Source organism: Hyaena hyaena, unplaced genomic scaffold (assembly GCF_003009895.1).
Source record: "Hyaena hyaena isolate Hyena2069 unplaced genomic scaffold, ASM300989v1 scaffold_147, whole genome shotgun sequence".
Lineage (NCBI taxonomy): Eukaryota > Metazoa > Chordata > Mammalia > Carnivora > Hyaenidae > Hyaena > Hyaena hyaena.
This window is the reverse complement of record NW_024080779.1, coordinates 2,366,127-2,392,798: the sequence shown is the minus strand read 5'-3', so window position 1 is coordinate 2,392,798 and position 26,672 is coordinate 2,366,127. Positions and strand designations below refer to the sequence as shown.

General features: G+C 36.9%; 1 protein-coding gene across 7 annotated transcripts in view; it reads right to left on the bottom strand.

The window, feature by feature from the left end:
- Positions 1 to 26,672, bottom strand: part of THOC2 (THO complex 2) — a 110,412-nt gene that overhangs the window by 38,272 nt on the left and 45,468 nt on the right. For all 7 annotated transcript variants that reach the window (XR_005529587.1, XM_039238800.1, XM_039238803.1 and 4 more), the window contains exons 9-15: positions 20,461 to 20,553; positions 18,283 to 18,438; positions 17,565 to 17,737; positions 16,123 to 16,318; positions 4,328 to 4,369; positions 3,754 to 3,884; positions 3,556 to 3,657 (exon numbers count right to left, since the gene is read on the bottom strand). Coding sequence is in view for 6 of the 7 variants with exons in the window: in XM_039238800.1 (XP_039094731.1) it covers positions 3,556 to 3,657; positions 3,754 to 3,884; positions 4,328 to 4,369; positions 16,123 to 16,318; positions 17,565 to 17,737; positions 18,283 to 18,438; positions 20,461 to 20,553 (893 nt within the window). In the remaining variant the exon portion in view is untranslated. The remainder of the gene's footprint in view (positions 1 to 3,555; positions 3,658 to 3,753; positions 3,885 to 4,327; positions 4,370 to 16,122; positions 16,319 to 17,564; positions 17,738 to 18,282; positions 18,439 to 20,460; positions 20,554 to 26,672) is intronic.

Sequence of the window (26,672 nt, the reverse complement as noted above, 5' to 3'; positions counted from 1 at the left end):
AAGGGGAGGCAGCTGTGGCAGGCACATTCAGTGTAACTTTATGGAAGTACATGGTGATTTGCCTTTTTTGCTTTTCCACTTTAAAAATGTTTCAATGTAATACCCATCCTTCTCCCACTATTTGTTGTCTAGACCTTCTTGTTGTACAACCAAAAGACTGGCACTTGGTGTTTATCTTTTCCCTTCAAGGCTCAGGTGCTAGCAGCTCTACCGATAAGGGCACCCTAGATCATAAACCTAACTGCATTTGCACAAAGCAATAGAATTAGCCTATCCCTTCCTGCCTTGAATCCTGGTGTTTGCTCCTCTTCCTTACTAACATATGTCTTTTGTGGCTTTATTTTCCAGAATAGAGTAACTTTTGTCATCATAATAACCTGTACAGGGGGTGCCTGGGTGGTTCAGTCAATTAAACTACATCCAACTTCAGCTCAGGTCATGATCTTGCAGTTTGTGAGTTCAAGCCCCACTTTGGTCTCTGTGCTGACAGACACTCTTGTGTCTCCCTCTCTCTCTGGCCCTCTCTTACTCATGCTCTTTCTGTCTTTCTCTCTCTCTCTCTCTCTCTCTCAAACATAAACATCAAAAAACTAAAAATAGGGGCGCCTGGGTGGCTTAGTCGGTTAAGCATCCGACGTTGGCTCAGGTCATGATCTCAGGGTCCATGAATTCGAGTCCCGCATCAGGCCCTGTGCAGACAGCTCAGAGCCTGGAGCCTGCTTTGGATTCCGTGTCTCCCTCTCTCTCTGCCCCTCCCCTGCTCATGCGCTTTCTCTCAAAAATAAGATAAAAATATTTAAAAAAATTTTTTTAATTAAAACTAAACCTGTTCAGGCAGATAGCTCTTCTCCATGATTTATATTTTTTAGTTTATCTTTATTTTTGGAGAGAGAAATAGAGAGCAAATAGGGAATGGGCAGAGGGAGAGGGAGGGTCCACACTGTCATGCAGGGCTCAACCTCACGAACCATGAGATCGTGACCTGAGCCAAAGTCAAGAGTGGGATGCTTAACTGACTGAGCCACCCAGGCGTCCCTCAGTGATTTTTTTAATGGCATCTGGGAACTCATCTATTTTCTGCCTCTTGGTCAGCAGAAACTGCTTCTCTTGTTATCTTGACATTTTTTAAAGCCAAACATCTCTACAATTATCAAACCATCCTTTGCTGGCATTAAATTCTCCAGCTTCAGATCCTTTTAAGATGTCACAAAATGACTTGGCATTTTCTCAAATATTAGGCAGGGTCAATAGATATTTCTGCCTTACAGCAATCCTGCACCCATAAAAACAGCTGCATTTTCAATACAAGATCAAAAAGTATTTTACAAAAAGTACAAGGTTTTCACATCTGCCCATATAGCTGCAGCAATGACTTCATGAATTTCCCTTTTTTAAAAACAACAACAACAACAACAACAATCCTTAGGGGAGCCTGGGTGGCTCAGTTGGTTAAGCATTTGACTTCGGCTCTGTCATAATCTCACAGTTCATGGGTTCGAGGCCCACATCGGGCTCTGTACTAACAGCTCAGAGTCTGAAGCCTGCTTCAGATTCTGTGTCTCCCTCTCTCTGCCCCTCCCCTGCTCACTCATACGCTCTTTCTCTCTCTCTCTCAAAAATGAATAAACATTAAAAAAAATTTTTTAAACAACAGTCTTTAGGCTGGATTCATTTATCTTGAAATGGCGGGTACCTGCAGCCACAGACCTCAATCTATGGTACACAGTAAGCAATTCAATTTTTTCTTGCAATGTCATGACTTTTCTCTGCTTGGGAGCACTTTTGGCAGCACTAGAGGTGCTTCATATGGGTCCCAGGTGTTATGCACGGCTTATGATATCACAATAAACACGAAAAATATATACGAACCATGAGATGTCACTTTTTCAGCAATACGCAATTTACTAGAGAGATAAACTGCTCAGAGATTATTAGCAACACACAGTGTTTTAAGCAGGTACGCACAACACTTGAGCTCACTGCATGGCAACAGGAGGTAGCTACGAAATTATTACAGTGGTACACAAGCTACTGCAGTTAGTTTTATGTAGTTATGACTTAATAGTAAATCTTTACATGTTTACATTTGTTTCTCTTGACTACAAATGGCATCACGTATAGTCTGTTAAGTATACATACAAGTTTTGATAAATTTTAACTTTTTAAAATAGATTTGTGTATATTTTATGGTAGCAAATTATAAAAGACTAGTATCTACATATATTTTAGGCATTCAAGACATACCTTTTTCTTAATTTTTTCAATATTTCTAGGTGATATGATTTGTAAGTTTTTTCAAATTCAAATTGTTCCAAATACCCAAAATATTTTCCAATGTATTTACTGAAAAAAAATCCACATATGAGGCGCCTGGGTGGCTCAGACGGTTAAGCGTCTGACTGTGGCTCAGGTCATGATCTCATGGTTTGAGGGTTCAAGCCCTGTGTCGGGCTCTATGCTGATGGCTAGCTCAGAGCCTAGAGCCTGCTTCAGATTCTGTGTCTCCCTCTCTCTCTGACCCTCCCCTGCTCACGCTGTGTGTGTGTGTCTCTCTCTCAGAAATAAAGAAAACATAAGGAAAAAAAAAGAAAAAAAAGTCCACATAGAAGTGAATCCACATAGTTCAAACCCATGTTGTTCAAGGGTCAAAAGTATTATTAAATAATTTATATAAATCACTTAGTTCAGGGCCTTGCACACAAATATTAATGGCTCCATAAACATTAGCTTAGCTGCTGTTGTTAAGCTAGTTGGGGAAATCTTAAGACTGAACTCTTTTGGAAGGACGAATTCTAGTATCTCCTTCCATGCCTTCCCCAACTTCCCCAGGGTGAAATAATTCATTGCATACTGTTGAATCTAGTTAAACTAGAGAATGAACTATTTTAATTAGAATAACCATACCACTTCACAAACATGAAAGAAATGACAATCAATAGCCTTGATGAAAATACTTGCGATATAGCAGTGTATTTAGTATTATAAACCAACTCTAATCTGAAGTACACAATGTGTAAAATTAAATTTCAGTTTACCAAGAAGTCAAATAACATCACCCTTATGTTTTCAATGACATGAAGATAAAGCACACAAATGAAAAAAATAAAAAGTGGACTCAAGGAGACAGTTTTGCATCATTCCATTAGCTCTTCCAAAAAAGAAAAATCTTTATTATGATAACTTTTGGCAGAGGAAATTTCAAGAACCTTGACCACCTTGTATACACCATTAAATGTCTTATGCAAATTGAGCAAAGGCCACAGTAGGCTGTCCTTTAAAAAAAAAAAATCCTATAACATGATGCATTAAAGAGGCTTATTTGATTTTACAGCTATGCAAATATGACAACTATAAAAACTTAGTCAAAATGAGCTAAAGAAAAATAAACACAAAAATTGATAGTCATTCTATCTGCAGTATATAATAAACTATCCCATTAGCAAATACTCATAGGCTTCCTAAGAACAGAGACTCAGACATAAGTTGGTTAAAAGAAAGTAAATTAGATCCAGATATACTTTAGATTAATATGAAGAAAAATAAATTAAAACTTACTTCATTATATATTTGGCTCTGTCTATTGTTTGGGCTTTAACTTTTACTAAAAGTGGGTGACTGTTATAAGTTTCATTCTTCCACTGGCCATACAGACGATATCTTAAAAAACGATGAGATGAAGAATTAGGAAAAGTTAAACACTTAGATGTTAATGCACTAAAATAGTAGTTAAAAATACAAAAATTATGTATTTACCTATGCTGATATGGAAATGTTTTAAACATTCCCCATAGTTCCTCAGACATACAAGCATTGCAGTCCATCAAAGAAAGAGATGGAAGTAGTACCTGGTCAGTAATGCTAAGTAAACAGCTAAGGATAACTTCCTAAGAAGAAGGGGGGAAAAATTATATCAGTAAAAGATCCATATTAATCCCCACCCCCCTCCCCAAAAAAAAAGTTTATGCCAGCCTTGGAAAAATTGCCATTCCTTCATCTCATAAGATACATATAATTCCCCCACACTATCACTGTCCTTTTCCCAGTGGATATTTGTGTCTCTCCATCTAAGAAAGCAATGAGATGAGGTAAGGAAAGGAGCAGCAAGAGAATGAGGAACTCATTATCCCTCTTCCTTTCTCAACGTAGAAACCTTCCAAAACAGGAATTGTCAATCTTAAACGATAACTGTATGATATTCCAAAAGCTATACTCAGCATGTAGAGTACAAAATATTCACATAGGTGATTCAAGTCTGATCATAGTAAAATTTACAGTATGCTATAAAAAAGACAAATATCAGACACATTGGATTTTTCTGGTCTCTTACCGTTTTCTCTTTATCTTCTTGTTTGCTTCCATCAGACTGAAACTAAAATTAAAAAAAACTATAAATAAAATGCAAAAAGGTTAAGATTATGATGTCACAATTTAGCTTCTGATTTGAAAAAATTAATTTGTACATGGTTGTGAATTATTTCCTTACTTTTTAAACAAACATAGATTTTAAATATAGCCAGCATTACCAATTAACATTTAAAAATTTCACCTCTATTTCTAACTTCCAAATCATTTTGCATTCATGAATTTTAAATATCAATTTTATAAGCCAATTCTTTTCTCAACCTCATTATCACAAACCAAAGCATCTTAAAACTGACCTAAGTATTTATTACAAGGTTGTATCTAGCACAATTTTGTTATAATGCATTTGCACTTTTCCACCCAGAAGTTTTGGTTTTCTGCTACATTAGAACTAGTACAATGTAAGGCTAAAACATTAAGAAAAAAAAATTAAACCCAAAGAAATTTAAACTATGTTTTAATTCACCATTACTTAAATTCTCAATGAGAAATAAGCCCAAAATATTAGTAACACTGCTGACAAAGACAAAACCACTGTCTAAGTTGGACTGAATGAAAAAACATGGGTCATTTTGTGTCAATGATTTGCAGATGGATTGCTGAAGTGCCATGTTTGATGCTGATGCTGTCCATCCATTCAAAATGAAACAGTGAGTAACATTTATGTGTGTATAGGCAGGTAGAGGGTTGGAGGACCATGCAAAGGCCAAAAGGACAACTGAAGCACTGATAATCAAGGACAATCTAGATTTCTGAGAAGGCTTTAACTCAATACCAAGTGAGGGAAGAGGAAAAGCTAATGTGCAGCTAACAAGCTTATTTTTTTTTTAATGTTTTATTTATTTCTAGGAGAGAGAGAGAGAGACAGCGTGAGCAGGGGAGGGTCAGGGAGAGAGGGAGTCACAGACTCTGAAACAGGCTCCAGGCCCTGAGCTGGCAGTCAGCACAGAGCCCAATGCGGGGCTCGAACCCACGAACCGCGAGATCATGACCTAAGTGAAAGTCGGACGCTTAACCGACTAAGCCACCCAGGCGCCCCACTTTAATGTTTATTTTTGAGAGAGAGACAGAGACAGAGTATGNGCCCGACGCGGGGCTCGAACCCACGAACCGCGAGATCATGACCTAAGCGAAAGTCGGACGCTTAACCGACTAAGCCACCCAGGCGCCCCATACAAGCTTATTATTTTCTTGGCAGAAATGGGTATTTTGTGCATCTACGTTTTCATGCTTGAGTAATTTAATAGGTAATGCTACAGAGAAGCCTAACTTTTGTGCAACATTTTCACTTAAAACTAATTCCAGGAGACTGCCATGTCACCTTGATGGGAAAACATATACAATCCTTCCTGTTTTTAATCAACAGGCTAAAAAGATATGGTTCCCTTTCATAGGAACAAATGTTAAGTCAACATATATCCCGGTAGGCAAATAAGGATCAGGTTAAGGAATGGCCTGACAAAAACAAAGTTAATAGCCGCTTTTGTTTTGTTGGGGGCATGGGGGGGGGTTCTGGTGGCATATTAGATGTATAGTGGGGGGCAGAAATAAGGGGATGTCATAGAACTAGGAAGAACTAGGTGGGGATAAAAGCTACTCCTTTTCTAGTATACTATGATTCTAATAAAGCTACATGTAGTTTCCTGCATAAAAATAAAAAATTTTCTTACTAAACTGTCTTAATTCCCTTACTAAATCTTTAAGTTTATAATGCCTATAGGTCAATTCTGTAGACTGCATAACCAGGAAAAGTTTGAAAAAGACAAAAAAAAATATGGAAAGCACAATGTAACTACCTAGAAGACCAGTAAGAAACATTCCTATCAATGGCTAACTACAACAAAGATGAACAAACAAACAAAATCAAAAGGCACATGTAAGTAAAAATAATCTTCTTTTGTTTGGTAAGAATATAAAGACACATTCAACTCCCTTGATGCTTCTGCTTGTAGTTTAATTTGCTCTTTAATTCACAGTAAATAAAAACTCTCCATTCCCACAGTATGACACTAAAGTTTTATTGAATGGCCAACCCAGGAAGAAATGGGGGGGTGGGGGGTGGATAAAAGACATCCACTTCATTCATTCATTTACTGTGTGCCAGACACTGTGAATTCAAAGATGAACAGAGTTCCTATCTTTGAGGAACTGACAAAGACAAAAGACAGTTCCTATCTTTGACAATCTCTTGAAGATCAAACGTACGTTTGCCAATGTACTATTAGTAGTTGAATTTTTAAGTCTGAATAAAACTCATACTTTTAAGTCTGAATAAAACTCATAATTATGCCCAAACTATCAGCTATAAATGGCCCCAAGCAAGTTCCATTCTTGCCCTATTCAGAGAGAGCAGATGACAAGACTGCATAACAAAACTGAGCACAAAAAGAATTTAGGTCCACCAAGAGCAGGCTTCTGGAGTCAAGAAATAAAGCTAAGGAAAAGGTAGATTTAACTAGGTAAATTACTTTATTACTGACGTCCTATTTTTAGTACTCTAACCCGTGAATATTTGAAATGTTACTTTAGACTATACTTTATTTCAGACTAGATTTCAACCTGAAGGTACATCTAAGTAAATTATGGCACTATTTTCACCTTTATTTTCCTCATTCTTATTAACTTCCATTTACTGAGTACTAGGTTCCATACACTAGGCTAAGAACTTCACATTTGTGTCTTAAAACTATAAGGAAAATCTTTTTGCTAGAAAGGATCCAATTAGACCCATGATAAAACTATAAGGAAAATCTTTTTGCTAGAAAGGATCCAATTAGACCCATGAAAATAACTTAGAAATGGGAAAATATAACCTTTAGGCTAAAGATTACAGGAATATGGGTTTACCAAGCCCGGAGAAGAGATAACTGAATTACCTTTCAATGTTTTGGTTCAAAGCTTTATTTTTTGATCAGAAACTTACTAAATTTTTATAAAACACTTAGAAATAACCAGTAATATTGATACATCATTTCTGAAAACAGAGATACTAAATGAAATACTTCTATCTTCCAACACACTTCATTTTTAATCAATACAAATCTGTACTAAGATTGCAAATCTGTACCAAAGAATTAATAACATGGTCACCTATACACAGGGTGACCATATGTGCTGGTTCTTGCTTTTTATCCCAGTGTAAGTAACAGCACAACCTTTCCATCTTGCATGTCCTGGTTTAGACAATAAAGCACATGGTCTCCCTACCTACTATGTGGGCAGCATCCAAATTGCAATAAATGGACTTGTGGGAGTGGCTTAAACACGAAAATATAGCAAACAAAACGCTAAATAGCTATACTTGGTTTCATAAAATTTGCCACCCAAAAGTAATTACTTTGGTTAAAATGTTGATGATAACATGAAACTGTGTTTTTCACAAGCATAGTTCTGACAAGCTGTGTGTAAAAATGGGTATTTTCAGTGCACTTAATGACTATGAATATGTGATTTACTTAAATGAATTCTCTTTATAAATGGAGTTCATAATAGAAGTCTTTTGTAAAACAAAAAATTGCCCTGTAAATCTATCTTTAGGGAAAATTAAGGTGTTCATATTGAATTATTTAAAAGAGTATGTCTCTATGTTTTAGTTTCTATTTCCCCAAAAGCAGAGCCTATACAAGTGCTGCCACAGTTTATTTGGGAAGCAATCCTAGGAAATCCCAGTGGCAAATTATTCCTGTGGTTTAATGGGAGCTTAATCCCACTGGGAACTCAGAGGGTCTCTGTAAAAATGCATCTCGGGATTATCCCATCTCAAGGCATGATAATTATACACCAATTCCTATCATTTAACTGGTTGACAGCTAGAGAGAGGAAATGAGGGGAGTTAGTTCTCCAGCAATTCCAGGACACCAATTCCTTATACTACTTATGCAAGCTCCCACGGCAAGAAAAGCCTTCCTATAAAGAGAGGCAGGTGCCAGCAGTTGAAAATTGGGCTGGCACACACCAACATGGTAAGGACCCAGTGTAAGACCCAAAGGAATACAGACAGAATCGAATAGCATCTGCATAGATGAACAGCCGAACCTCTAAGAGATGAGAGGTTTTCACAAATATTTTTTGTTTATACACTTTGAATTTTTTTTCCTAAAACTGAACACTGAGGCTCAATTTCAGAAAACAATCTTTGAGAGGAGGCACGGGGGTTGTTGAGTCAACTGCTTACAATGTGCATTTGGTACACACTAAAAATTCTATCTTCTGTCTTGTATAAAATATATTGTTAAAATTATACCGTTTGTACACAGTCTACATTTGCTTGTTAATAGACTTATTATCTGCCTATCCTTGTATGTTTATATGTCTCTCTTAAGTAAAAAGCATAGCTAATGGCAAAAATTAAGATTTTATTTGTAATTTATTACCTTAACTATGATTCTACATCTTGATTACAACTGTCACATTAAGATACTCAGGAATAGCAAAGGTGACCTTAGTTCAAACCAATTATTACAAGTGACAATTTAAGTACAAATAAAAACATCCTAACAGTTCTTCCTTGCTCAGGCTCATTAAATAGGAACGATCTTGTAGATTCAATCTGGTCTCCCAAAAGAGAGTTCATTTGCTTTGTATAAGGCTTATAATAGCAAAAGTACATAGAAGAGCCTAACAGACGGTACCAATGATAGCAATGTCTCTTGGACAGTAAGAATTATAATGCAAGGTTGCGACTGTCTTAAAAATATTTTTTTAAGGTTTTATTTTTTAAGTAATCTCTACACCCAACAAGGGGCTTGAACTCACAACCCCGAGATCAACAGTTGCATGTTCTACCAACTGAGCCAGCCAGGCACATGTTTTAAAAATATCCTTACAAAATTTGTACCTACTTAAAATTGGAAACTGACATGTCCACAGCTACCCTTAACTACTCCACTCACAAAACCCCAGCAATAAAAATTTCATTTGATGAAAATTTTGATTTGTTACTAATTTACAATATAAATTTCCACAATGAGAAGGGGGGGAACATCTGATAACCACTACAATGTAAAGAAGCCAAAGGCATTCCTATATAAAATCAAATCTGCTCTTGTGGGAAATGAAGCTGCTACTTTAAAGTAGTACCTATTATTTAAAGACGGAAATAAAGTATATAACACTTTATTTTTTTATTATTTTTTTATTTATATTGAGAGAGAAAAGGAGCAAGAGAGAAAGAGAGCACACATGAATGCAGAGGAAGGGCACAGAGAGAAAGAGAGAATCCCAAGCAGGCTCCACGCTGTCGGCCCATAGCCCCCAATGGAACCTGATGTTGGGCTCACTCCCACGAACCGTGAGATCATGACCTGAGCCAAAATCAAGACTCAGATGCTTAACCAACTGAGTTACCCAAGCGTCCCAGTATATTAACATTTTAAAACAAATCATCAAAAGCTAGTGTAGTGACAACTTATAAAGTTCAACAATAGCCAAATCACGGAAAAAGCCTAAATGTCCATCAACTGACGAATGGATCAAGAAGATGTGGTTTATCTATACAATGGAATACTACATGGCAATGAGAAAGAATGAAATCTGGCCATTTGTAGCAATGTAGATCGAATTCGAGGGTGTTATGCTGAGCGAAATAAGTCAGTCAGAGAAGGACAGATACCATTTTTCACTTATAAGTGGAACAGGAGAAACTTAACAGAGGATCATGGGGGAGGAGAAGGGGAAAAAAGTTGGGGAGAGGGAGGGAGGCAAACCCAAGAGAGAGAGACTCTTGAATACTGAGAACAAACTGAGGGCTGATGGGGGTGGGGGAGAGGAGAAGGGGGGTGATGGGCATGAAGGAGGGCACTTGTGGGGATGAGCACTGGGTGTTATATGGAAACCAACTTGACAATAAACCATAAAAAAAATGACCAGTTAAAGGTCACATAACTAACAAGTAGCTAGCAGATCATCCTGATGAAACCCGTTAATGTAAGAGTCAATGTGTAATAATGCCTTAATTACTTTGGGGGACAGCCTTAAATGAAGAATCTTTGCGGGCAAGTTAGGTTCTAAAGTCAATACATACAATAAAAACTACATATACTTATAATTACCCTTAAAATCTCTTAAATTATCTATAATGTACACAGATACATTATCTTTCATTCAAGTACAACACAAGACTGTTTTTCCTCTGTAGAATTAGAAGAAATCACTATAAAATGAACATGAGATGTGAACATGAAATCAGGTGAACATGAAATGAAGTAACTGGCTTGCATTTAGGGGCCATGTCGAATGAAAACCCATTACTTTAAAAATTAGACTCCCAGTAAATGTGGCAAGGGACCTGAGCAACTGAACCAAACTAAGAAAAAAAAATCTCCAATTTCACCCTTACTCCTAGATATACACACTGAGTATTTTGATGGAACAAGTGTGGCCACATTCGCATAATGAAGCACAAGTATGGTATAATTCCACTGTACTTGTACCTCCATCCAAAAGGAATATTAATTTTGGGCTTTATCCTACACCGCCAGGGTAGGTCTTCAATTTTGAAAAGCAAAGCAAAAATCATCAACCCAAAATTCTAAAGTAACTGGTTCCTAAACTAGAGTTTTGGAATCTGTGGTCTAAGATAGATTCTGTTCCTAGCAACCCAAATTTTTATTATTAAAAATTTCAAGTTTACATAAAAGTTGAATGGATAGCACACTATCAATAAACACCTATATACCTACTTTGTAGATTACCCATCTTTTTGACTGACCAAAAAAAAATAGCAGACATGACACTTCATTTGCAAGTAATTCAGTATGCACCTCCTAAAAAGGATATTCTTCCACATACCACAGTATCACTATCCCAGCTATTCCTAATATCATCTAATGCCCAGTCTAAGGAATATTCTGACCCTCTGACTCTAGGTTTCTCTAAACTTCATCTATGAATCAATTTAAAGCACTTAGGCTTTTACCAAAGGCCAACATAAGAAACAGTGTATAAAGAGCCTGGCCAGACAAATGAATTAAGATGACAGAGCAAAGCATAAACACAGAATTTCTCTCCTCTAATCCCTAATGCAGTGAACACGATATGTCTTTTTTTTTTTTTAAGTTTATTTACTTATTTTGAGGGAGAGAGAGAGAAAGAACACAAGCAGGGGAGGGGCAGAGAGAGGGAGAGACAGAATCCCAAGCAGGCTCTGCGCTATTAGTGCAAAAGCCCAACACAGGGCTCAAACTCACAAACTATGAGATCATGACCTGAGCTGAGATCAAGAGCCGGACGCCTAACCAATTGAGCCACCCAGGCGCCCCCTTTTTGTTGTTGTTTTAATGCCCCATGTTCACCATCAACAAGGCAAGAAAAGGGGAAACTATGCTATTAACTTCAAGGGAACACACATGAACACGAACACACACACACATACACACACACACACACACACCCTCTGGTAGTACACACTGTGTGGTAATGGCTCCTGCCCTTAACCCAAACCCAGAAGTAGTACAGATCAAGGAAGGTAAGTCAACAAAATCCTTCAGGAAATAAGACATGTAAGGTAAGTGAGTAGACTGAGGAAACACTCTTGTGAATACAAGCCCAGCAGGACTCCAGCAAAGAACCAGCTGCTAAAGCCTGCTCTTTGAAAGAACTGTGCTTAGACGGCTAAGGGAGCCAAAGCCCAAGGGAGCTGGATACCCACTTGAGCTGGACATGCCTAGTACAGGACAGGTAAGAGGATCTCAGAAGAGAAAGTTGAGGTACTCTAAACAAGGCTATACTCAGCCTCATCAAGCTCATTCACTTTCCTATCATAGACTAGAAAAAAAACTGAAAGGAGAACTCAGTACTCAGACTGTAGCTTGCGGGGGGAGAGGGGAGGGAATGACTGGTCTTAAATAAGGTAAGAAAGGTTAAGAGGAATCACCGTCACTATATCAGAAAGAAGTTCTGAACACAGCTATACATATTAAGATGAAACGAAATGCTGTAGCTACAATGGAAAGGGCGAATAGTACCCTCCCCCCCAAAAAAGCATAAAAAGATAAATGAACTTAGTGTGAAAGAAAGTAGAACACAAAGGACAGAGGCAGATTCTACACGTAGATATAATCATAGAAAAAAGAAGAATGAAAACAAGAAAAGCTTGGAGACATGAACACAGAGATTTCAGAGATAAAATAACAAAATACCACTAACATAGATCTAATTTAAAATAGCAAGGAATTTCAAGAATTGGAAAATTTAGATAATCTACCATTTCTTTAATTTCAGACACACTATACTTGTATAGGCAGGAGAGCATGGGGATTTTGAGCTTGGCCTCTGAATCCAGATTGCCTGGATTGAGATCTCAGCCATATTAATTATGTGACCCAGGATAATTTACTTAACCTGAAGCATAAAGGGCACAGGGCCTGGCACAGAATAAGAGCTCAATATTAGCTATCGATGTCATAACCTAATCCATGAACATCAGCTGAATAAATAATAAAATAAATTAAATAAAAAAATAAAAAAAATTTATTAATAAATTAAATAAATAAAATAAAATAAATAAAAAAAAGCACCAAGGACTTCATCTGTAAGTGTGTAGGTACTGTCAAAAACTTCTAAATATGTCAGGTGAGCCACATTAAAGCAATGCTCTGCAATTAAATAAAATTAAAGATAGCAAAATGTGTCTGTCCATTCATACAGAAATCTTCTTTAGAGCTACCCCCTCTTTTAAGGCTGAAATAACTTGTTAGAAATGCAAATTCTCTTCAGGAGGTTCCACCCCAGACCTACTGCATCAGACCTTTTGAAGATGGAACCCAACAATGTTTTAAGATGAATTCCAGGTGATTCTAATGCATGCTAAAGTTTGACGATCACTGTACTAGATGGTCCTAATGTTATGTACCTCAAATTTACAAATAACTGTAGGCTAGAAGACTATTCTTTTAAGTGACAGCTGGTAAAGTATATTACTTATATTTTTAAAATATGCATAATTCATATATACAAGCAACCCCCAAGCTTACAAATAAGAGAACTGTTAAAATAGTTTAATTATAAATATATTACTTGGAATCAAGGTCACATCCACCCTCTAGGAGCAATCTTATAAACCCTAGATAAATTCTTCGCTAGGCAACAAAAGCCTTTTAAACCTGAAAACACAGACAAATGATCTGTTACAGTGAAGTATTTTTATGGGTAAAAATAAACCAAAATTCTAACTCAGATCACTGGAAAGATTCACTTTCCCTACCACAACCTTAGCAATGAGAAAAGACAGATTTCTTCCCACACTGTGATCAAAATAAACATTTTCCTCTTCCTTTCTGCCCTTCTACCTCTGCAAAAATAGAGACTGGAGTTAGGGGCAGGCACCAGGCACAACTGTGACAGAACAGAAGTGCAGGAGTGTTGCAATGGAGACAGCAGAGGGGAAAGGTGACCCCTCCAGCACCTGCACATCTTGGTAACAATAACTGTATACATTTATGCATATGTCTCTGTACATGACTTCCACAAGCTGGCTGTTTGGTCTCCTGCACACAAGTTGATAATACTTGTAGCCAAAGAAAGAATTTCAGAACAAGCGATATGAACATTAAGATGTTCAGTTAAAAAAAAACAGCATTAGTGGGTAAAGGTAAGATGAGAAAAAAGACTATTTACATGGTCTCAAAGTATCTCCCCACAAGATGCATATTAACAAAGGAGAAAGAATAACTGTACCCTAGAGAAACCTGGTAGCCCATCACCTTAACCAAGTAATCAATATTAACATCAGCAATAATGGGACAAATTTACTTCATATGCTTCCCAATATGAGGCACCAGGAAAGACACGACCCCTTTGTTTTTTGAACAGGCACTAATTAACATGACTCATCCCTTTCAGACTATAAGGATTAAGATAATGAAACACCATTATACTTCCTTTTTATGCGTTATACAATAAATCATTTGTATAGTAATAAACTACTTAGCAGATTTCTTTAGAGTATCTTTACACACCATATAATTGTGAAGATTAAAAAAAAAATCTACCAGCTAAGCAGTAAGAGCAAATCAAATATTTCAGGTGTCAAGGGATTAATAAATTTTGTGTACAGTTACTGTTGTCAAAAATTAAAATTAGATGCAATCACCAAACACTGGAGAAAACTGTATTTGTGCTTGTAACAATTTGCAGATCCTTCTGATAGCCTTTTTTTTTTTTTTTTTTTTTTTACAATTGAAAAGAAATTATGTATTCCTTTCTGCTTCAAAATTTTAGGTTAGGCAAAGATCTCTCAGAACACAAAGAAGATACCACAAAAGACAAGTACTACTAAATTGGAATTAATCAAAATTTAAAATTTTGCTTTTCCAAAGACATTTAGCATAATGAAAAGGCAAATCAAAGAAATAATAATAAAAGACAATCCAATTAAAAATGGGTAAGAGATTTGAATAGACAATTTGATATATGATGATTACAAATGGCAAATAAGAACATGAAAAGATGCTCAACATTACCAATCATCAGGGAAACATAAATTAAAAGCACAACAGTACCACTAAACACCCATTAGAATGACTAAAATTTAAGAGTGACAATAACAAGTACTGATGAGGATGTGGAGCCATTGGATGCCATACACAGGAATGCAAAATGGTACAGACATGTTGGAACAGTTTGGCAAAAAGGTAAACATACACTTACCCATATGGCCCAGCAATCCCATTCCTGGGGAAACAAGAACATATGCCCCCCCCAAAAAAAAGACTTGTACAGGAATATTCATAGCAGCTTTATTTATAATAGCCCCCAACTAGAAACAACCCAAATGCCCACCAACTGGTGAATGCATAAACTCTGCTATGTCTATATAATACTGCTCAGCAATAAAGGTACCGACATGTCCAACAATTTGGATGAATCTCAAAAGCATTAAGTGGAAGAAAACAGACAGAAAAGAGTACATTCTATACAATTCCATCTATATGAACTTCTAGAAAAAGCAAAACTGGAGTGACAGAAAGCTTATCAGTAGTTGTCAGGAACCAGCAACAAAGGGACGGAATTGAAAGCAAAGGGGAAAGAGGGAAGTTTCTGGGGTGATGAGTGATGAAAATATTCTCTATCCTGATTGCAGTAGTGGACACACAACTGTGTACATTTGTCAAAACTCATCAAATCGTACACTTTAAACTGGTGAAGTAAATTGTATGTAAATTATAACTCAAAGCTGATTTTAAAATTAAAAAATAGCAAAAATGGTTACCCTTAGGGTACAGACTAGAAAGGAGTACAAAGGAAACTCTGGAGTACTGGTATTGTTCTATTTTTTGATCTTGGTGGGGGATACCTGGCTGTTTGGTTTGGGAAAAAAGTCACTGAGGTGTACAACTATGACTTGTGTTATGTTCTGTACATTTTATTTCAATACAAAGTTTACTAGAAAAGAAAGGATCCTCAACAGTCTGACTTCATATAAATAATGACATGATTCAAAATTGTAGCCAAGAAAATAAATGAACAGAATAAAAGGGGATTCAAAAAAAGCAATCACTTGTCCAAAGTATGTTTACCTATGTGGGGGACTTAAACAATATTCTACCTAGATTAAAGTGTGTGTGTGTGTGTGTGTGTGTGTGTGTGTGTGTGTCTACACAACATAATGGACTTTTCCCCAAACCTTACTCAACATAACCTTTTCTTAAATTAAGTTCACTTTCTTTTTATTTCTAGTGATACGTATAACACAAATATACACAGAACATCTTCACTCCAAAATTTAAGCTTTCTGCTTGGAAGAAAACAAATCTTACTAACCTCTTTCATAAATGACTTGCCTATGCGCACCACTTTTGCAAATAAAATTGGATCATGAGAAAGGTGAGGACCAAGGTAACAGAACATATTGAAGACATCTCTCCTCAAATCTTCAAAGCTCTCTGCTTGTTTTGGTGCTCTCTTGTTTTGCAAAGCATTAACAGGTGAGCCTTTAGCACCTTTAGGAACGCCAACTCTATAAAAAGAAGCAAAATTTATATATACTATATAATACCCTATTTTAAGTTAACACAGTCATATTTATGATTAAGTAAAGCTTTTCTTGCTCAAATTTGCTTTCTATATTTCACTTGTGCCTAACTTTATTAACAGCAGATAATTTAACTGGTAGAAAAAGACAAAAACAATACTCATTTGGAGAAAGTCAGAGCTCAGAGAATGTTTCCAATTTACTGCATAAGGAAATCAGAGAAACGCAGATTTCAAGTAACATTTAACATACACCATATGAACTTGTTCTTAGTTAAACTTGGCCATTATCAAGAATTTGGATATGGGAATGGGGAACAAGGGATGGACCTCAGAGACACTGGAAGATGAAACAGAAAAATATGGATATAACAACAGTGATTCAAGTCAATAAACATTTCTCAATCTGGGTTCCACTACCTAGACTGAGTATGAGGTAGGTGGTGGTAGGAAAGGTGAGCAGCATAATGAAAGAGGGTGTAACACTAAAAAGGACAGCATGCCCAGAGTTCTCACCTGCTGAGCAGGTGTCCCGCTGTGGAGTCACAGGGGTCACTCTCTGAGAAGAAGCCTTCATGGTCCACAGCCCAGGTGGCACTGAAGGCAGCAGCCAGCAGCTATGCACGAGTCACAAGGCTGGGGCCCTGGAGGCAGGCTCTGATCTGTGGGGCTGAAGCCAGAGCTGCTGCCAATACTGCTCCTAAGTATCCTGCAAGCAGGCTGAGGGCTAGAGGACTGGTCGACACACAACTAGGGATGATGAGAAAGGCTGCACTAGCAATTTCCAGAACAGCAGCCTATATGCCAGGAGAGATAAGGCAAGCAGAGAGGCAATGTCCTCACTCAGAGCCCCTCAACAGAGGGAAATTCCCTCAACAGAGGGAAATTACACTAAGTAAAAACCTTAGGAATTCTCTGCCCGCCCCCAAGAAAGGAAGAAAAATCAAAAACAGAAGAGAGTTTTCACTCTCAGTGGAGCACACCCAACCTAGGCATCTAACCTACAATTTTTAGACTACACTGCAGCCCGCATTCTGCACCACCTGGTCTAGATGTTAAGAGACAGGTCACTGATTAATATGTATCAGATTCATACACTCTGAATGGTTCTTATCTTCTATAAAACATACTGAAGTATTTGCTCGTTTGAGGAGACAAGATAAATATGCAGATTTTTTTGTAGTCCTAAGCTATATCTACCTCAATGATTCGAAAAGCATATAGTAACTTACCTTCGGTAGAGAGGCTCTATAGTTATGTGAATGAGCTTGCAAATAGCAAGAGCTATTAGCTTATGTGAAGCTGCATAGTAGGGAGGCATCTGATCCATAATGTTCTGCGCATGCTGCCAATCACCAATCTTCAACAAGGCTTCCAACAAACCAAGTTTTTGGTTGTCAGGTGGCTAAAAATCAATTACAGTGAAGATACTCAGAATGTAGACACCAATAAATCTCAGCATTTTCTCACTTAAAAAATTGAGCTAAACACCACAATAATGCATGTCAACAATGGCTGCCACCCATGGGAAATGCAATGATATTTTCCTGAAAGTAAAAGCAAGTTTTGTTAGCTACTGAAAAAACAACAACGGATTTGCTCAAGTTGTATTTAATGCTTTATTGTGCCATAGGGAACTAGAATTCATTCATCTTTGAGAATCCCCTTAGGACTTGAGAGACATTAATAAACAGAGCACAAATATAGTCATATATTTTACTTAGAATACACTTTGATATTTGTGGACAAAAAACATGGCAGGCTCTTTTGGGAAGGTGCCAATCAGATTAAAACCCAAACCACCTTTGCAAATTAGTATTCCAAAAACCAGACTTCACTACAATTAAAATTAATAAATTATTCTCCCATAAGCTGATTAACTATTACAAGTTAACTTTCAAATTCTAAATCCATAGGACAATGTTAATTTTATAAAAATGAACTATATACCTTCTCTACTTTCTCCTCTTCTTTTTCCTTTTCTTTCTCTCGCTCATCGATTTTTTCAGAAGACAATACAACCATTGTAAGTTTTCTAACAATCTGCTTAGCTTCCACAATTTCTCGTTTGTGTTCATCCATAATGCAATTATCAGCTGGAAGAAGCTAAAAACGGTTCATTAAAGTTTTATAAAATAGCTAATACTGCTTACACATATAAAAAGCAAACACTATCTACCCTTAATTGACCAAAATGTAAATAAGGTCTAGCCTATTAATGACCATGATTTGCTTTCAAAATAAGTTTCTCTCCATTATTTTCTTATAATCTAACAGGGTTAAGTACTTGAATTTTGTACACCTTTTAAAATCAAGTAGCAATTCGAAATTCTTTTGCCTTCTTTCTGTTAGAGGTCCTAAATTAATATAATACAACAGTGATGCTTACCATTCTATTTATTAATTTACCCAAGAAAATGTATGCCTATTCCATGAAAATTATCAGAGTTCCCCTTTAAAGGCCAAACCCCATATTAAAAGAGTACTGCATATGGATCCAATTTGGGAGGGTTAGCTACTGAATTACATGAAGGGGTAAATTTATTTCCTTTAGATGAAAAAAATCTCAAGTAGAAAAATTATGAACTTGACATCTCACTTTTCATTTTCTAATACCTACTATTTGACTTAAGTCACAAACCAGTTTTTAGTTATTTACAAAAGAAAAAGTAGTATCTGTATAGTCAACCTTCCATTATGAAAAAGGATCACGTCATCTCTAGTACAGCCATCTTGTACAAGTGAAAGATGGTTAATGTAGGTATTTCATAAAATAAATAAAAAACCCGACACAGAAAAATATAGCCAACAAACCATTATTTAGTAGTTTCTTCTAGGCACTATGGTAGGCTATATAAGAAGTGTTCCCGCCCTCAGACATCATCTATTTCAGTAACTAAGTCTAATGCAAAGTAAATAATCAGTAAACAATGAAAGGAAACATAGTGAAATATTAAGCTATATATTGTAGACTTCATCCCATTAGTCAAAAATGGGGAGAAAAGTCACTATACATTGATACGAGAAGGTAAGCAAGACTTTTTCCTCATTCTTTCTGCTCTCCACTGGCCATGAAACCCATTTTTATCGCTTTACCTATGTACCTGCTATAGGTCCTCATCTTTAACCTAGATTAATACAACTGCCTCTAAAAATCTCCCATTATAATGAACTATAAGTTTCTTTAAAAAAAAAAAAAAAAAAAAAAAACACACATTTCTTTAAGTAATCTCTACACCCAGTGTGGGGCTCAAACTCACAACCCCAAGATCAAAAGTCACATGCTCTACCGACTGAGCCAGCCAGGCACCCCTGTAAGTTTCTTACAGTTCTCTCAATTTCTAGTTTTGTGTATTTTGAGAATATGTAATTAAGTGTACATAAAGTTACAACTGTTTTGCCTTCCTAGTGAACACAACTTTATTATGAAGTGACTATCTCTTTTTGCCAAAAAGTCTATTTTGTCTGTAACAGTAATAATTTCCCTGGTATATTTTTCCCACCCTTTTACTTCCCAATCTTTCTTTGCCCTTAGGTTTTAGAAGTCCCGTGAAAAATAAATAAACTGGTTTTTAATCCATCTCAAGATCTTTGACACCTTAACAGGAATACTTGGGCCACTTGCATTTGGGCATTTATTGTCAAATTCAAACATTTCAGTAACAAATCTACCATCATCTATCCTTTTTCCATTTGTCCTACCAGCCTATACTTGCCTATAAACTCATTATCTGTCTTTGAATTCTCCTTTTACTGACAAATTTTCCATATTCTCAGTTTGTACATCACTTTTCTACTTTAAATCTTGAAGGGCTCTCTACTCCCAACAAGAAAAAATCCAAACTCCTTACTATGGGACTTAAAAGGCCCTGCAAAGTTTAGCCCCAACATACTCTTCTCCATCTTCATCTCCCCACATACTACCCTAGGCTCCAACCACTCTGAGGTTCCTGATGTTCCCCTAAGATGATCATGAAGCCCCTGTCAATACTCCTGCCTTTATATTCAATTAATTCTACCTACAAAGCTTCCCACCTTTAAAACCAGGCCAACACTCTATGGCTGGCTACTCCTCTTCCCACCCCTGAGATGGACACTCAAATATTCTTAGCAGCCCACTTGACTTACATGTACATAAAGATCATCTAAATCAATAAGATTAAACTGTAGAAGTACTGCTGCAACTCTGTATAAAGATGAAGGAGTCTCTCCATTTGGTTCCTTGGGGGAAAAAAAAAGTTTCTGTTTAGTGCATAAAGTACAACTAAAATCATATTCTTTACCTACCAATAATTAAGAACAATAACATCAAATAACTCTAGATCAACAATAAGCTTAATTGCCCTTCCTGATCATACATAACATCTGAACTGAGGACAAAGATAATTAGGTCAGTATCTCTTTTCACCCTGGAAACATCTTCTGATGAACCCAAAGAAAGGTTTCAAAAATGGACACACTTTACAGTGTACGCCAATATTTTTTAAAATCTGAAAAGTAAAGAGAATAAGTGAGGCTTTAACCCTGCATAATAATTAGTTTTGGTTTCAGTTTATATGTGTGTTCTTAACTTGCTTTTTCAAGTAGTTCCTAGTGGAGATGCAGACAGACAAGAAAGACAAATTTGGAAACGTCAAACTGTGTCTGCTTTATACTTTTCTCCCTGTTCTTTTATTTCCTGGGTTTTGTGCTAAGTATATCTGCTTATCCATTATTTCCCCTTCAACACAGGTGTCTATACATATTACACATGGATAAATCAACATTTTAAAATACAGAATGGTCAATTCCAACCAAGCCAGCCCTGTGGACCCTACACAGAAACAGAAGAACCTTTGAATGTTATCAAAAAGACTTTTCCCCCAAATTTCTAACCTGCTCAGGGTCAAGTGAATGGAAGACTGAAGCCAGGACAACTGGCAATTACTAAATGGCAAAATGCAAATAAAAAGCAAACAGTGACAACACATTATGTTCTGCTTCTACTCAACGCTGAAAACAAGTTCTTTGTAAGGCTCCCCACAACTGTGACAGGTGTTATGGACATAACAAAGGAAGCTGACTAAACTAATGGATATCTTATGAAGAAGGCATTGTTCACTCTCTTTGTTAAGACAGTCTGTTAAGACAGTCAACTCAACAAGTTTAATTCTAAATATTTAAATGTTTATTTAGTATCAAAGCATTTTCCCATAAAAAACAACTGGTCAGGGATTCAGAGCAAACCCACAAAAGCATATTATCTGACTTGGACCCACCAGGAACACTCTCATTACTCCCATTATCTCTGTTTTAATGAGTTCACCACAAGAAGCCCGACTCCCAGGCAAAACATCAACTCCCATACTCTAATCCTCATACTGCTCTGCACAATCCCTGTCCTGTCCCAACCCACCTTTCTGCATTCTTGAAAAACTTCCATGGAATCCTCTGGAACTCATAATCCATCCTCAGCAAAACCCCCTATATATCCGGAACCTCTCCTCTGTTCCTTTACCTTCTTACTCAGAGCCTAGCACTCTGCAGAAACACCTCTCACTATAACCCAATCAAGTGGTGGCTATTTTCCCCAGAACCCTCACACTACTACTAGGCCTAGAGGTGGGGTATGAGTCATCTTTGTTTTTTTATAGTTGTTTTCAGAGTATTCTCCCTCCACTGTCCCCTAAAGCCCACTCAGCTCTGAATTTCCAGTCACTCTCCCTCACTATTGCTGTGATCTAGTCTCATTTCACCGTGGTCAAAGAAAATATTTTGTATGATTTCAATGTTTTAAATTTACTGAGAAGTGTTTTGTGGTCTAAGATAGGGTCTATCCTGGAGAATGCCCCGTGTACACTAGGGGATATGTAATCTATTGTTGCTAGGTAGTTTCCTATGTATGTCTGCTAAGTCTCATTGGTTTATAGTGGCTGTTCAAGTCCTCTGTTTCCTTTTATCTAGCTGTTCTATGCATTAATGAAAGTGGGGTATGGAAATGTCTAACAATTATTGTAGAACTATTTCTCTCTTCAATTCTGTTAATGTATGCTTCATATATTTTGAGGCTCTGTTCGGTGCATATGTGTTTATAACTTTTATCTTCTTATGTCCTTTGTGGTCTACTGTAAAAATTTTTGTCTTTAAGTCTATCTTGCACGATATTCGCACTGCCACCCCAGCTCTCTCCTGGATACTATTTGTATAGGGTATCTATTTTCATACTTCCACTTTGAACACAATTCTATCTGATCTAAAAGTGAGTCTTATGATAAGCATATAGCTGAATGTTTTAAACATTCTGCCAAACTGCCTTTTGATTACAAATTTTAATCCATTTATAAATGTTAATCCATTTAAAGTAACTACTGACAAGGAAGGACTTCTGCCATTTTGCTATTTGTTCCCTACATACATCATTTTTTGTTCCTCATTTCTTCCATTACTGCCTTCTTTTGTGTTTTTTTCTGTAGTGTACCTTTTTGATCCCCTTCCTTTCTCTTTTTTAGTTACTTTCCTAGTGGGTATTGCAATTAATATTTTAAACTTCTAATAATGTACTTTGAACTAATACCAACTTTGCTTCAATAGTATACAAAAACTCTGTACCTATACATCTCGATCCCTCCCCCTTTTATATTGTTACATTATGTGCCAATTCAATCTATAATTGTTTTTATTCCTTTGTCTTTTAAATCACATAAGAAAAAAGTAGGCACTACAAACCAAAACCTACAATAATATTGGTGATTTTGGCTTTTTTGTTTATCTATGTAGTTACCTTTACCAATGTTCTTTATTTCTTTATACAGTTTCAAATTACTGTCTAGTGTCCTTTCATTTCAGCCTGAAGGACTCTCCTTACCATTTCTTGTATGGGCAGGTCGACTAGTGACAAACTCTCCCAGCTTTTGCTTATCTTGGAATAATCTCTCATTTCTGAGGATAGTTTTGCTGGATACAGAACTCTTTACTGACAGTTTTGTTCTTTCAGCATTTTATATATGCCACCCAATGCCTTCTGAAGAAAAATCAACTGTTATCTTATTGAAGATCTTTTGTATGCAATGCGTCACATCTGTTTTGCTGCTTTCAAAATTATCTTTGGCTTTGGCTTTCAACAATTTGAGTATAATATAATGTGTCTTGGTGTGGATCTCTTTGAGTTGATCCTGCTTGGTGTTTGTGGGTTTCTTCAATGTGTAGATTCATATCTTTCATCACATTTGGGAAATTTTCAACCATTATTTTTTCTGAAATGCTTTCTATCCCTTTCTTTCCTCTGCTTCTGAGACTCCAATATACACACTGGTATTAAATGATATCTAGTCTCTTAGACTGTTCATTTTTCTTCATTCTTTTCTCTTTCTGCTCCTCATGCCAGGTAACCTCAACTGGCTCATCAAGTTGGCTTATTGGTTCTTCAGCCTTCTCAAATCTGCTGTTGTACCTCTCCAGTCAATTTTTCATTTATCATACTTTTTGACTCCAGAAATTTGTTTGGTTCCTTTTTTATAATTTCGATTTCTTTACTGATATTCTGTCTGGTTTCCTTTAGCTCTTGGTCCATGGTTTCCTACAGATCATAACATATTTAGGACTGATGATTTAAATTATTTATCTAATAGCTCCATCTCTTGGGCTTGCTCAGGGATAGTTTCTATTTTTTTTTCCCTTGTGAATGAGCCATACTTTGTTTCACTGCATACCTCGCTATCTCTTTTTGAAAACCGAATACTGGCAACTCTGAAAATCAAATTATGCCCCATCTCTGGGGTTTGTTGACGCTTAATGTGGGTTCTTGTTGTTTTCTTATTTTGTGACAACTTATAGAATCTACATTATTGTTGTGTGTGGCCACTGAAATCTGTTCTGTTAGCTTAGTGATCAGCTGGAGTTTTGAGTTTTCTTAAGGGCCTGAAGCCCAAAAAAAGAATAAAAGAAAAACAGAAAGAGAAAAAACACTCTCCCAGTCTTTACATACTGGCTCTGTGTTAGGGCATGCCTCAACACTTGGGCAGGTCATTTACAATTCTTAGTCTTCACTTCCTGCTTGGGCAGAGCCCAAAGGCCAGCCAGAGGGAAAAGCTTAGGATCTTTTCAGCCCTCTTCTAATTATGTATCCAGTTCTGGACATAAGCATGGCCTTTTGTTCCAATTCCCTGGCACATGCTATCTCCTTAGCCAACTTCTTTCTTCCCAGGCTTTCAGTCTCTCTATTGCTTCTGTCACTGCTGTCTCCTGTTCCAAGCTGCTAAAGCTAGTAGCTGTGTCTTCAAATCCTTTTGGCAAAAGCCACCCCAGCTCTGGAGATGTTCCTAGTCAGGCAAAACAAAAACAGACCCTTATACCAGTCCTTCAGAGAACAGCCAGAGAGGTCGCAACTCACAATTCTTTGTGTCCCCGGGCATGAGCAACCTATACACTAGGAGTGCAGGCTTCTATCTTCGTGGCCATCATTGATCTGGATGTGAGGGACAGTAGGCAGGCAATTTACAACATCAAAGTGCTCTCTTTGCCCAGCAGCAGCTTCTTTCTTCACCAAGCCTTTCCTCAGTTGTACGTTATTTTTACTATCCAGAATTCTGTTAAGTTGATGGACAACTGTTGCCGGTTCATTAGTCGCTTTTATGGACAGACAGAGCTCTAGGGTTCCCTACTCTGCCATTCTCGGTCGGGTCCTACTGTTGCCATCTATGTATTATTCATGGGTCACTGCCCTTCATTTAGCAATGATCTTATAGCTTCTGATTCACTGCCACTATGTACGACTCTATTTCTTTCTTAATTTTTAATTTTTTAGAGGTTTTCATATATATATGTAAATGATACTTTCCATCATGCTGGCCTCTTGGCTCCTCGAACTCTTCTCTGCCAAAGATCTTCTCCTCTACTCCAGCTCAGCCATTCAGTCCATAACCTAAATTTTAATATTACCAGTAACTACAGCCTCTCCAAAATGTCAATTTCACATATCCACCCTCAGATGGATCCTTAATGCTGCTGGACAATCATACTCTATATCTCTCATCCATTCACTCTCCTATATAAACTATTTTCTACATTCTCTCCTAACCTCCAATACCTCCTCTCTCACCCTCTTTCGGCTGATGACCTTGTTTTCAATCTCAGCAAGAAAACTGGAGCAATCATTAAAATTTCTGCAAACTTTCACCATCACATCTATCCATCTACCAACATCTGTACCTATATGTGCTGCCTTTCCAACTGTTATTCTAGATGAATTCTCTATGCTCTCATTTAAAGTCAATCTATCCATTTATACCATAAACTCTTCTCTCTATCCTATTCAAGAACATTACTCCAATAACTCTTTCCTCTCTCTCCTATTATCACCAGTTTTCCTCCTTTCTACTCAATCATTCCTATTAGCATAAAAATACGTTTTCCCTTCCGTGTTCAGAACTTCACCTCTCTTGAGCTCACTTCCCCTGCCAACTACCTTTGTGCCTCTCTGTAACAACTCCTTTATGGAGTTCTCTATTCTCACTATCTCCAATTCCACTCTCCCCATTCTTTCTTAACACCACCCCAACTTTACCAAAATGGCTAGCTTTGCCCTCCCTGATAAATCCAATGACCAAATTTTAATCATTTAAGATGAGGCATTTAACGGAATTCATTATTCCTTCTTCCATTTAGCTTCCAATATGCTATATTCTCTTTGTTTTTCTCTTATCTTATGCGTTTCTTCTCTATATCTCCTTTGCTGATTCCCCCTCTTTTCCTGGGCTCTTTAACATTGGAGTGCCAAGGCTCAGCCCTGGGTTCTCTTCTTGTGTTTCTATAACCAACTCTTGATGATTTCATCCAGTATCACAATTTTAAATATGATCTACATCCTTTTGACACCTACATTTCTATTTCTAATCCAGTCCTTTCTCCTGAATACCAGAATTATACATCCAGTTATTTACTCAACACCTCACTCGGATATCTAAGACACTTCAAATTTAACATCTGCAAAACTGATTTCCTGATTCCTTCCCCCAATATGCCAAACCCATTCCACCCAAAATTTACTCTATCTCAGTTGATGATAACACTATCCTTTTTACTGCTCGGTCCAAAAAAAGTTAGAAATAGCCTTTACTCTACTTTCTAACATTCTGTATCTAATCAATCAACAAATACCATTGGCTCTATCCTTCAAAATATATTCAGAAGCTCATTAACTACCAACTGTTACCATAACCATATTGATTCTTTGAAAACCTAAGTCAAAGCACACATGTGCACAAAGTGTTTTGTCTCTCTTATCTTTCTCTCACTGACATACATACATACCACTCATGTCACCTTTAGAGGTGGCCACTAAAGAAATTCTTTACTCTGAAAGC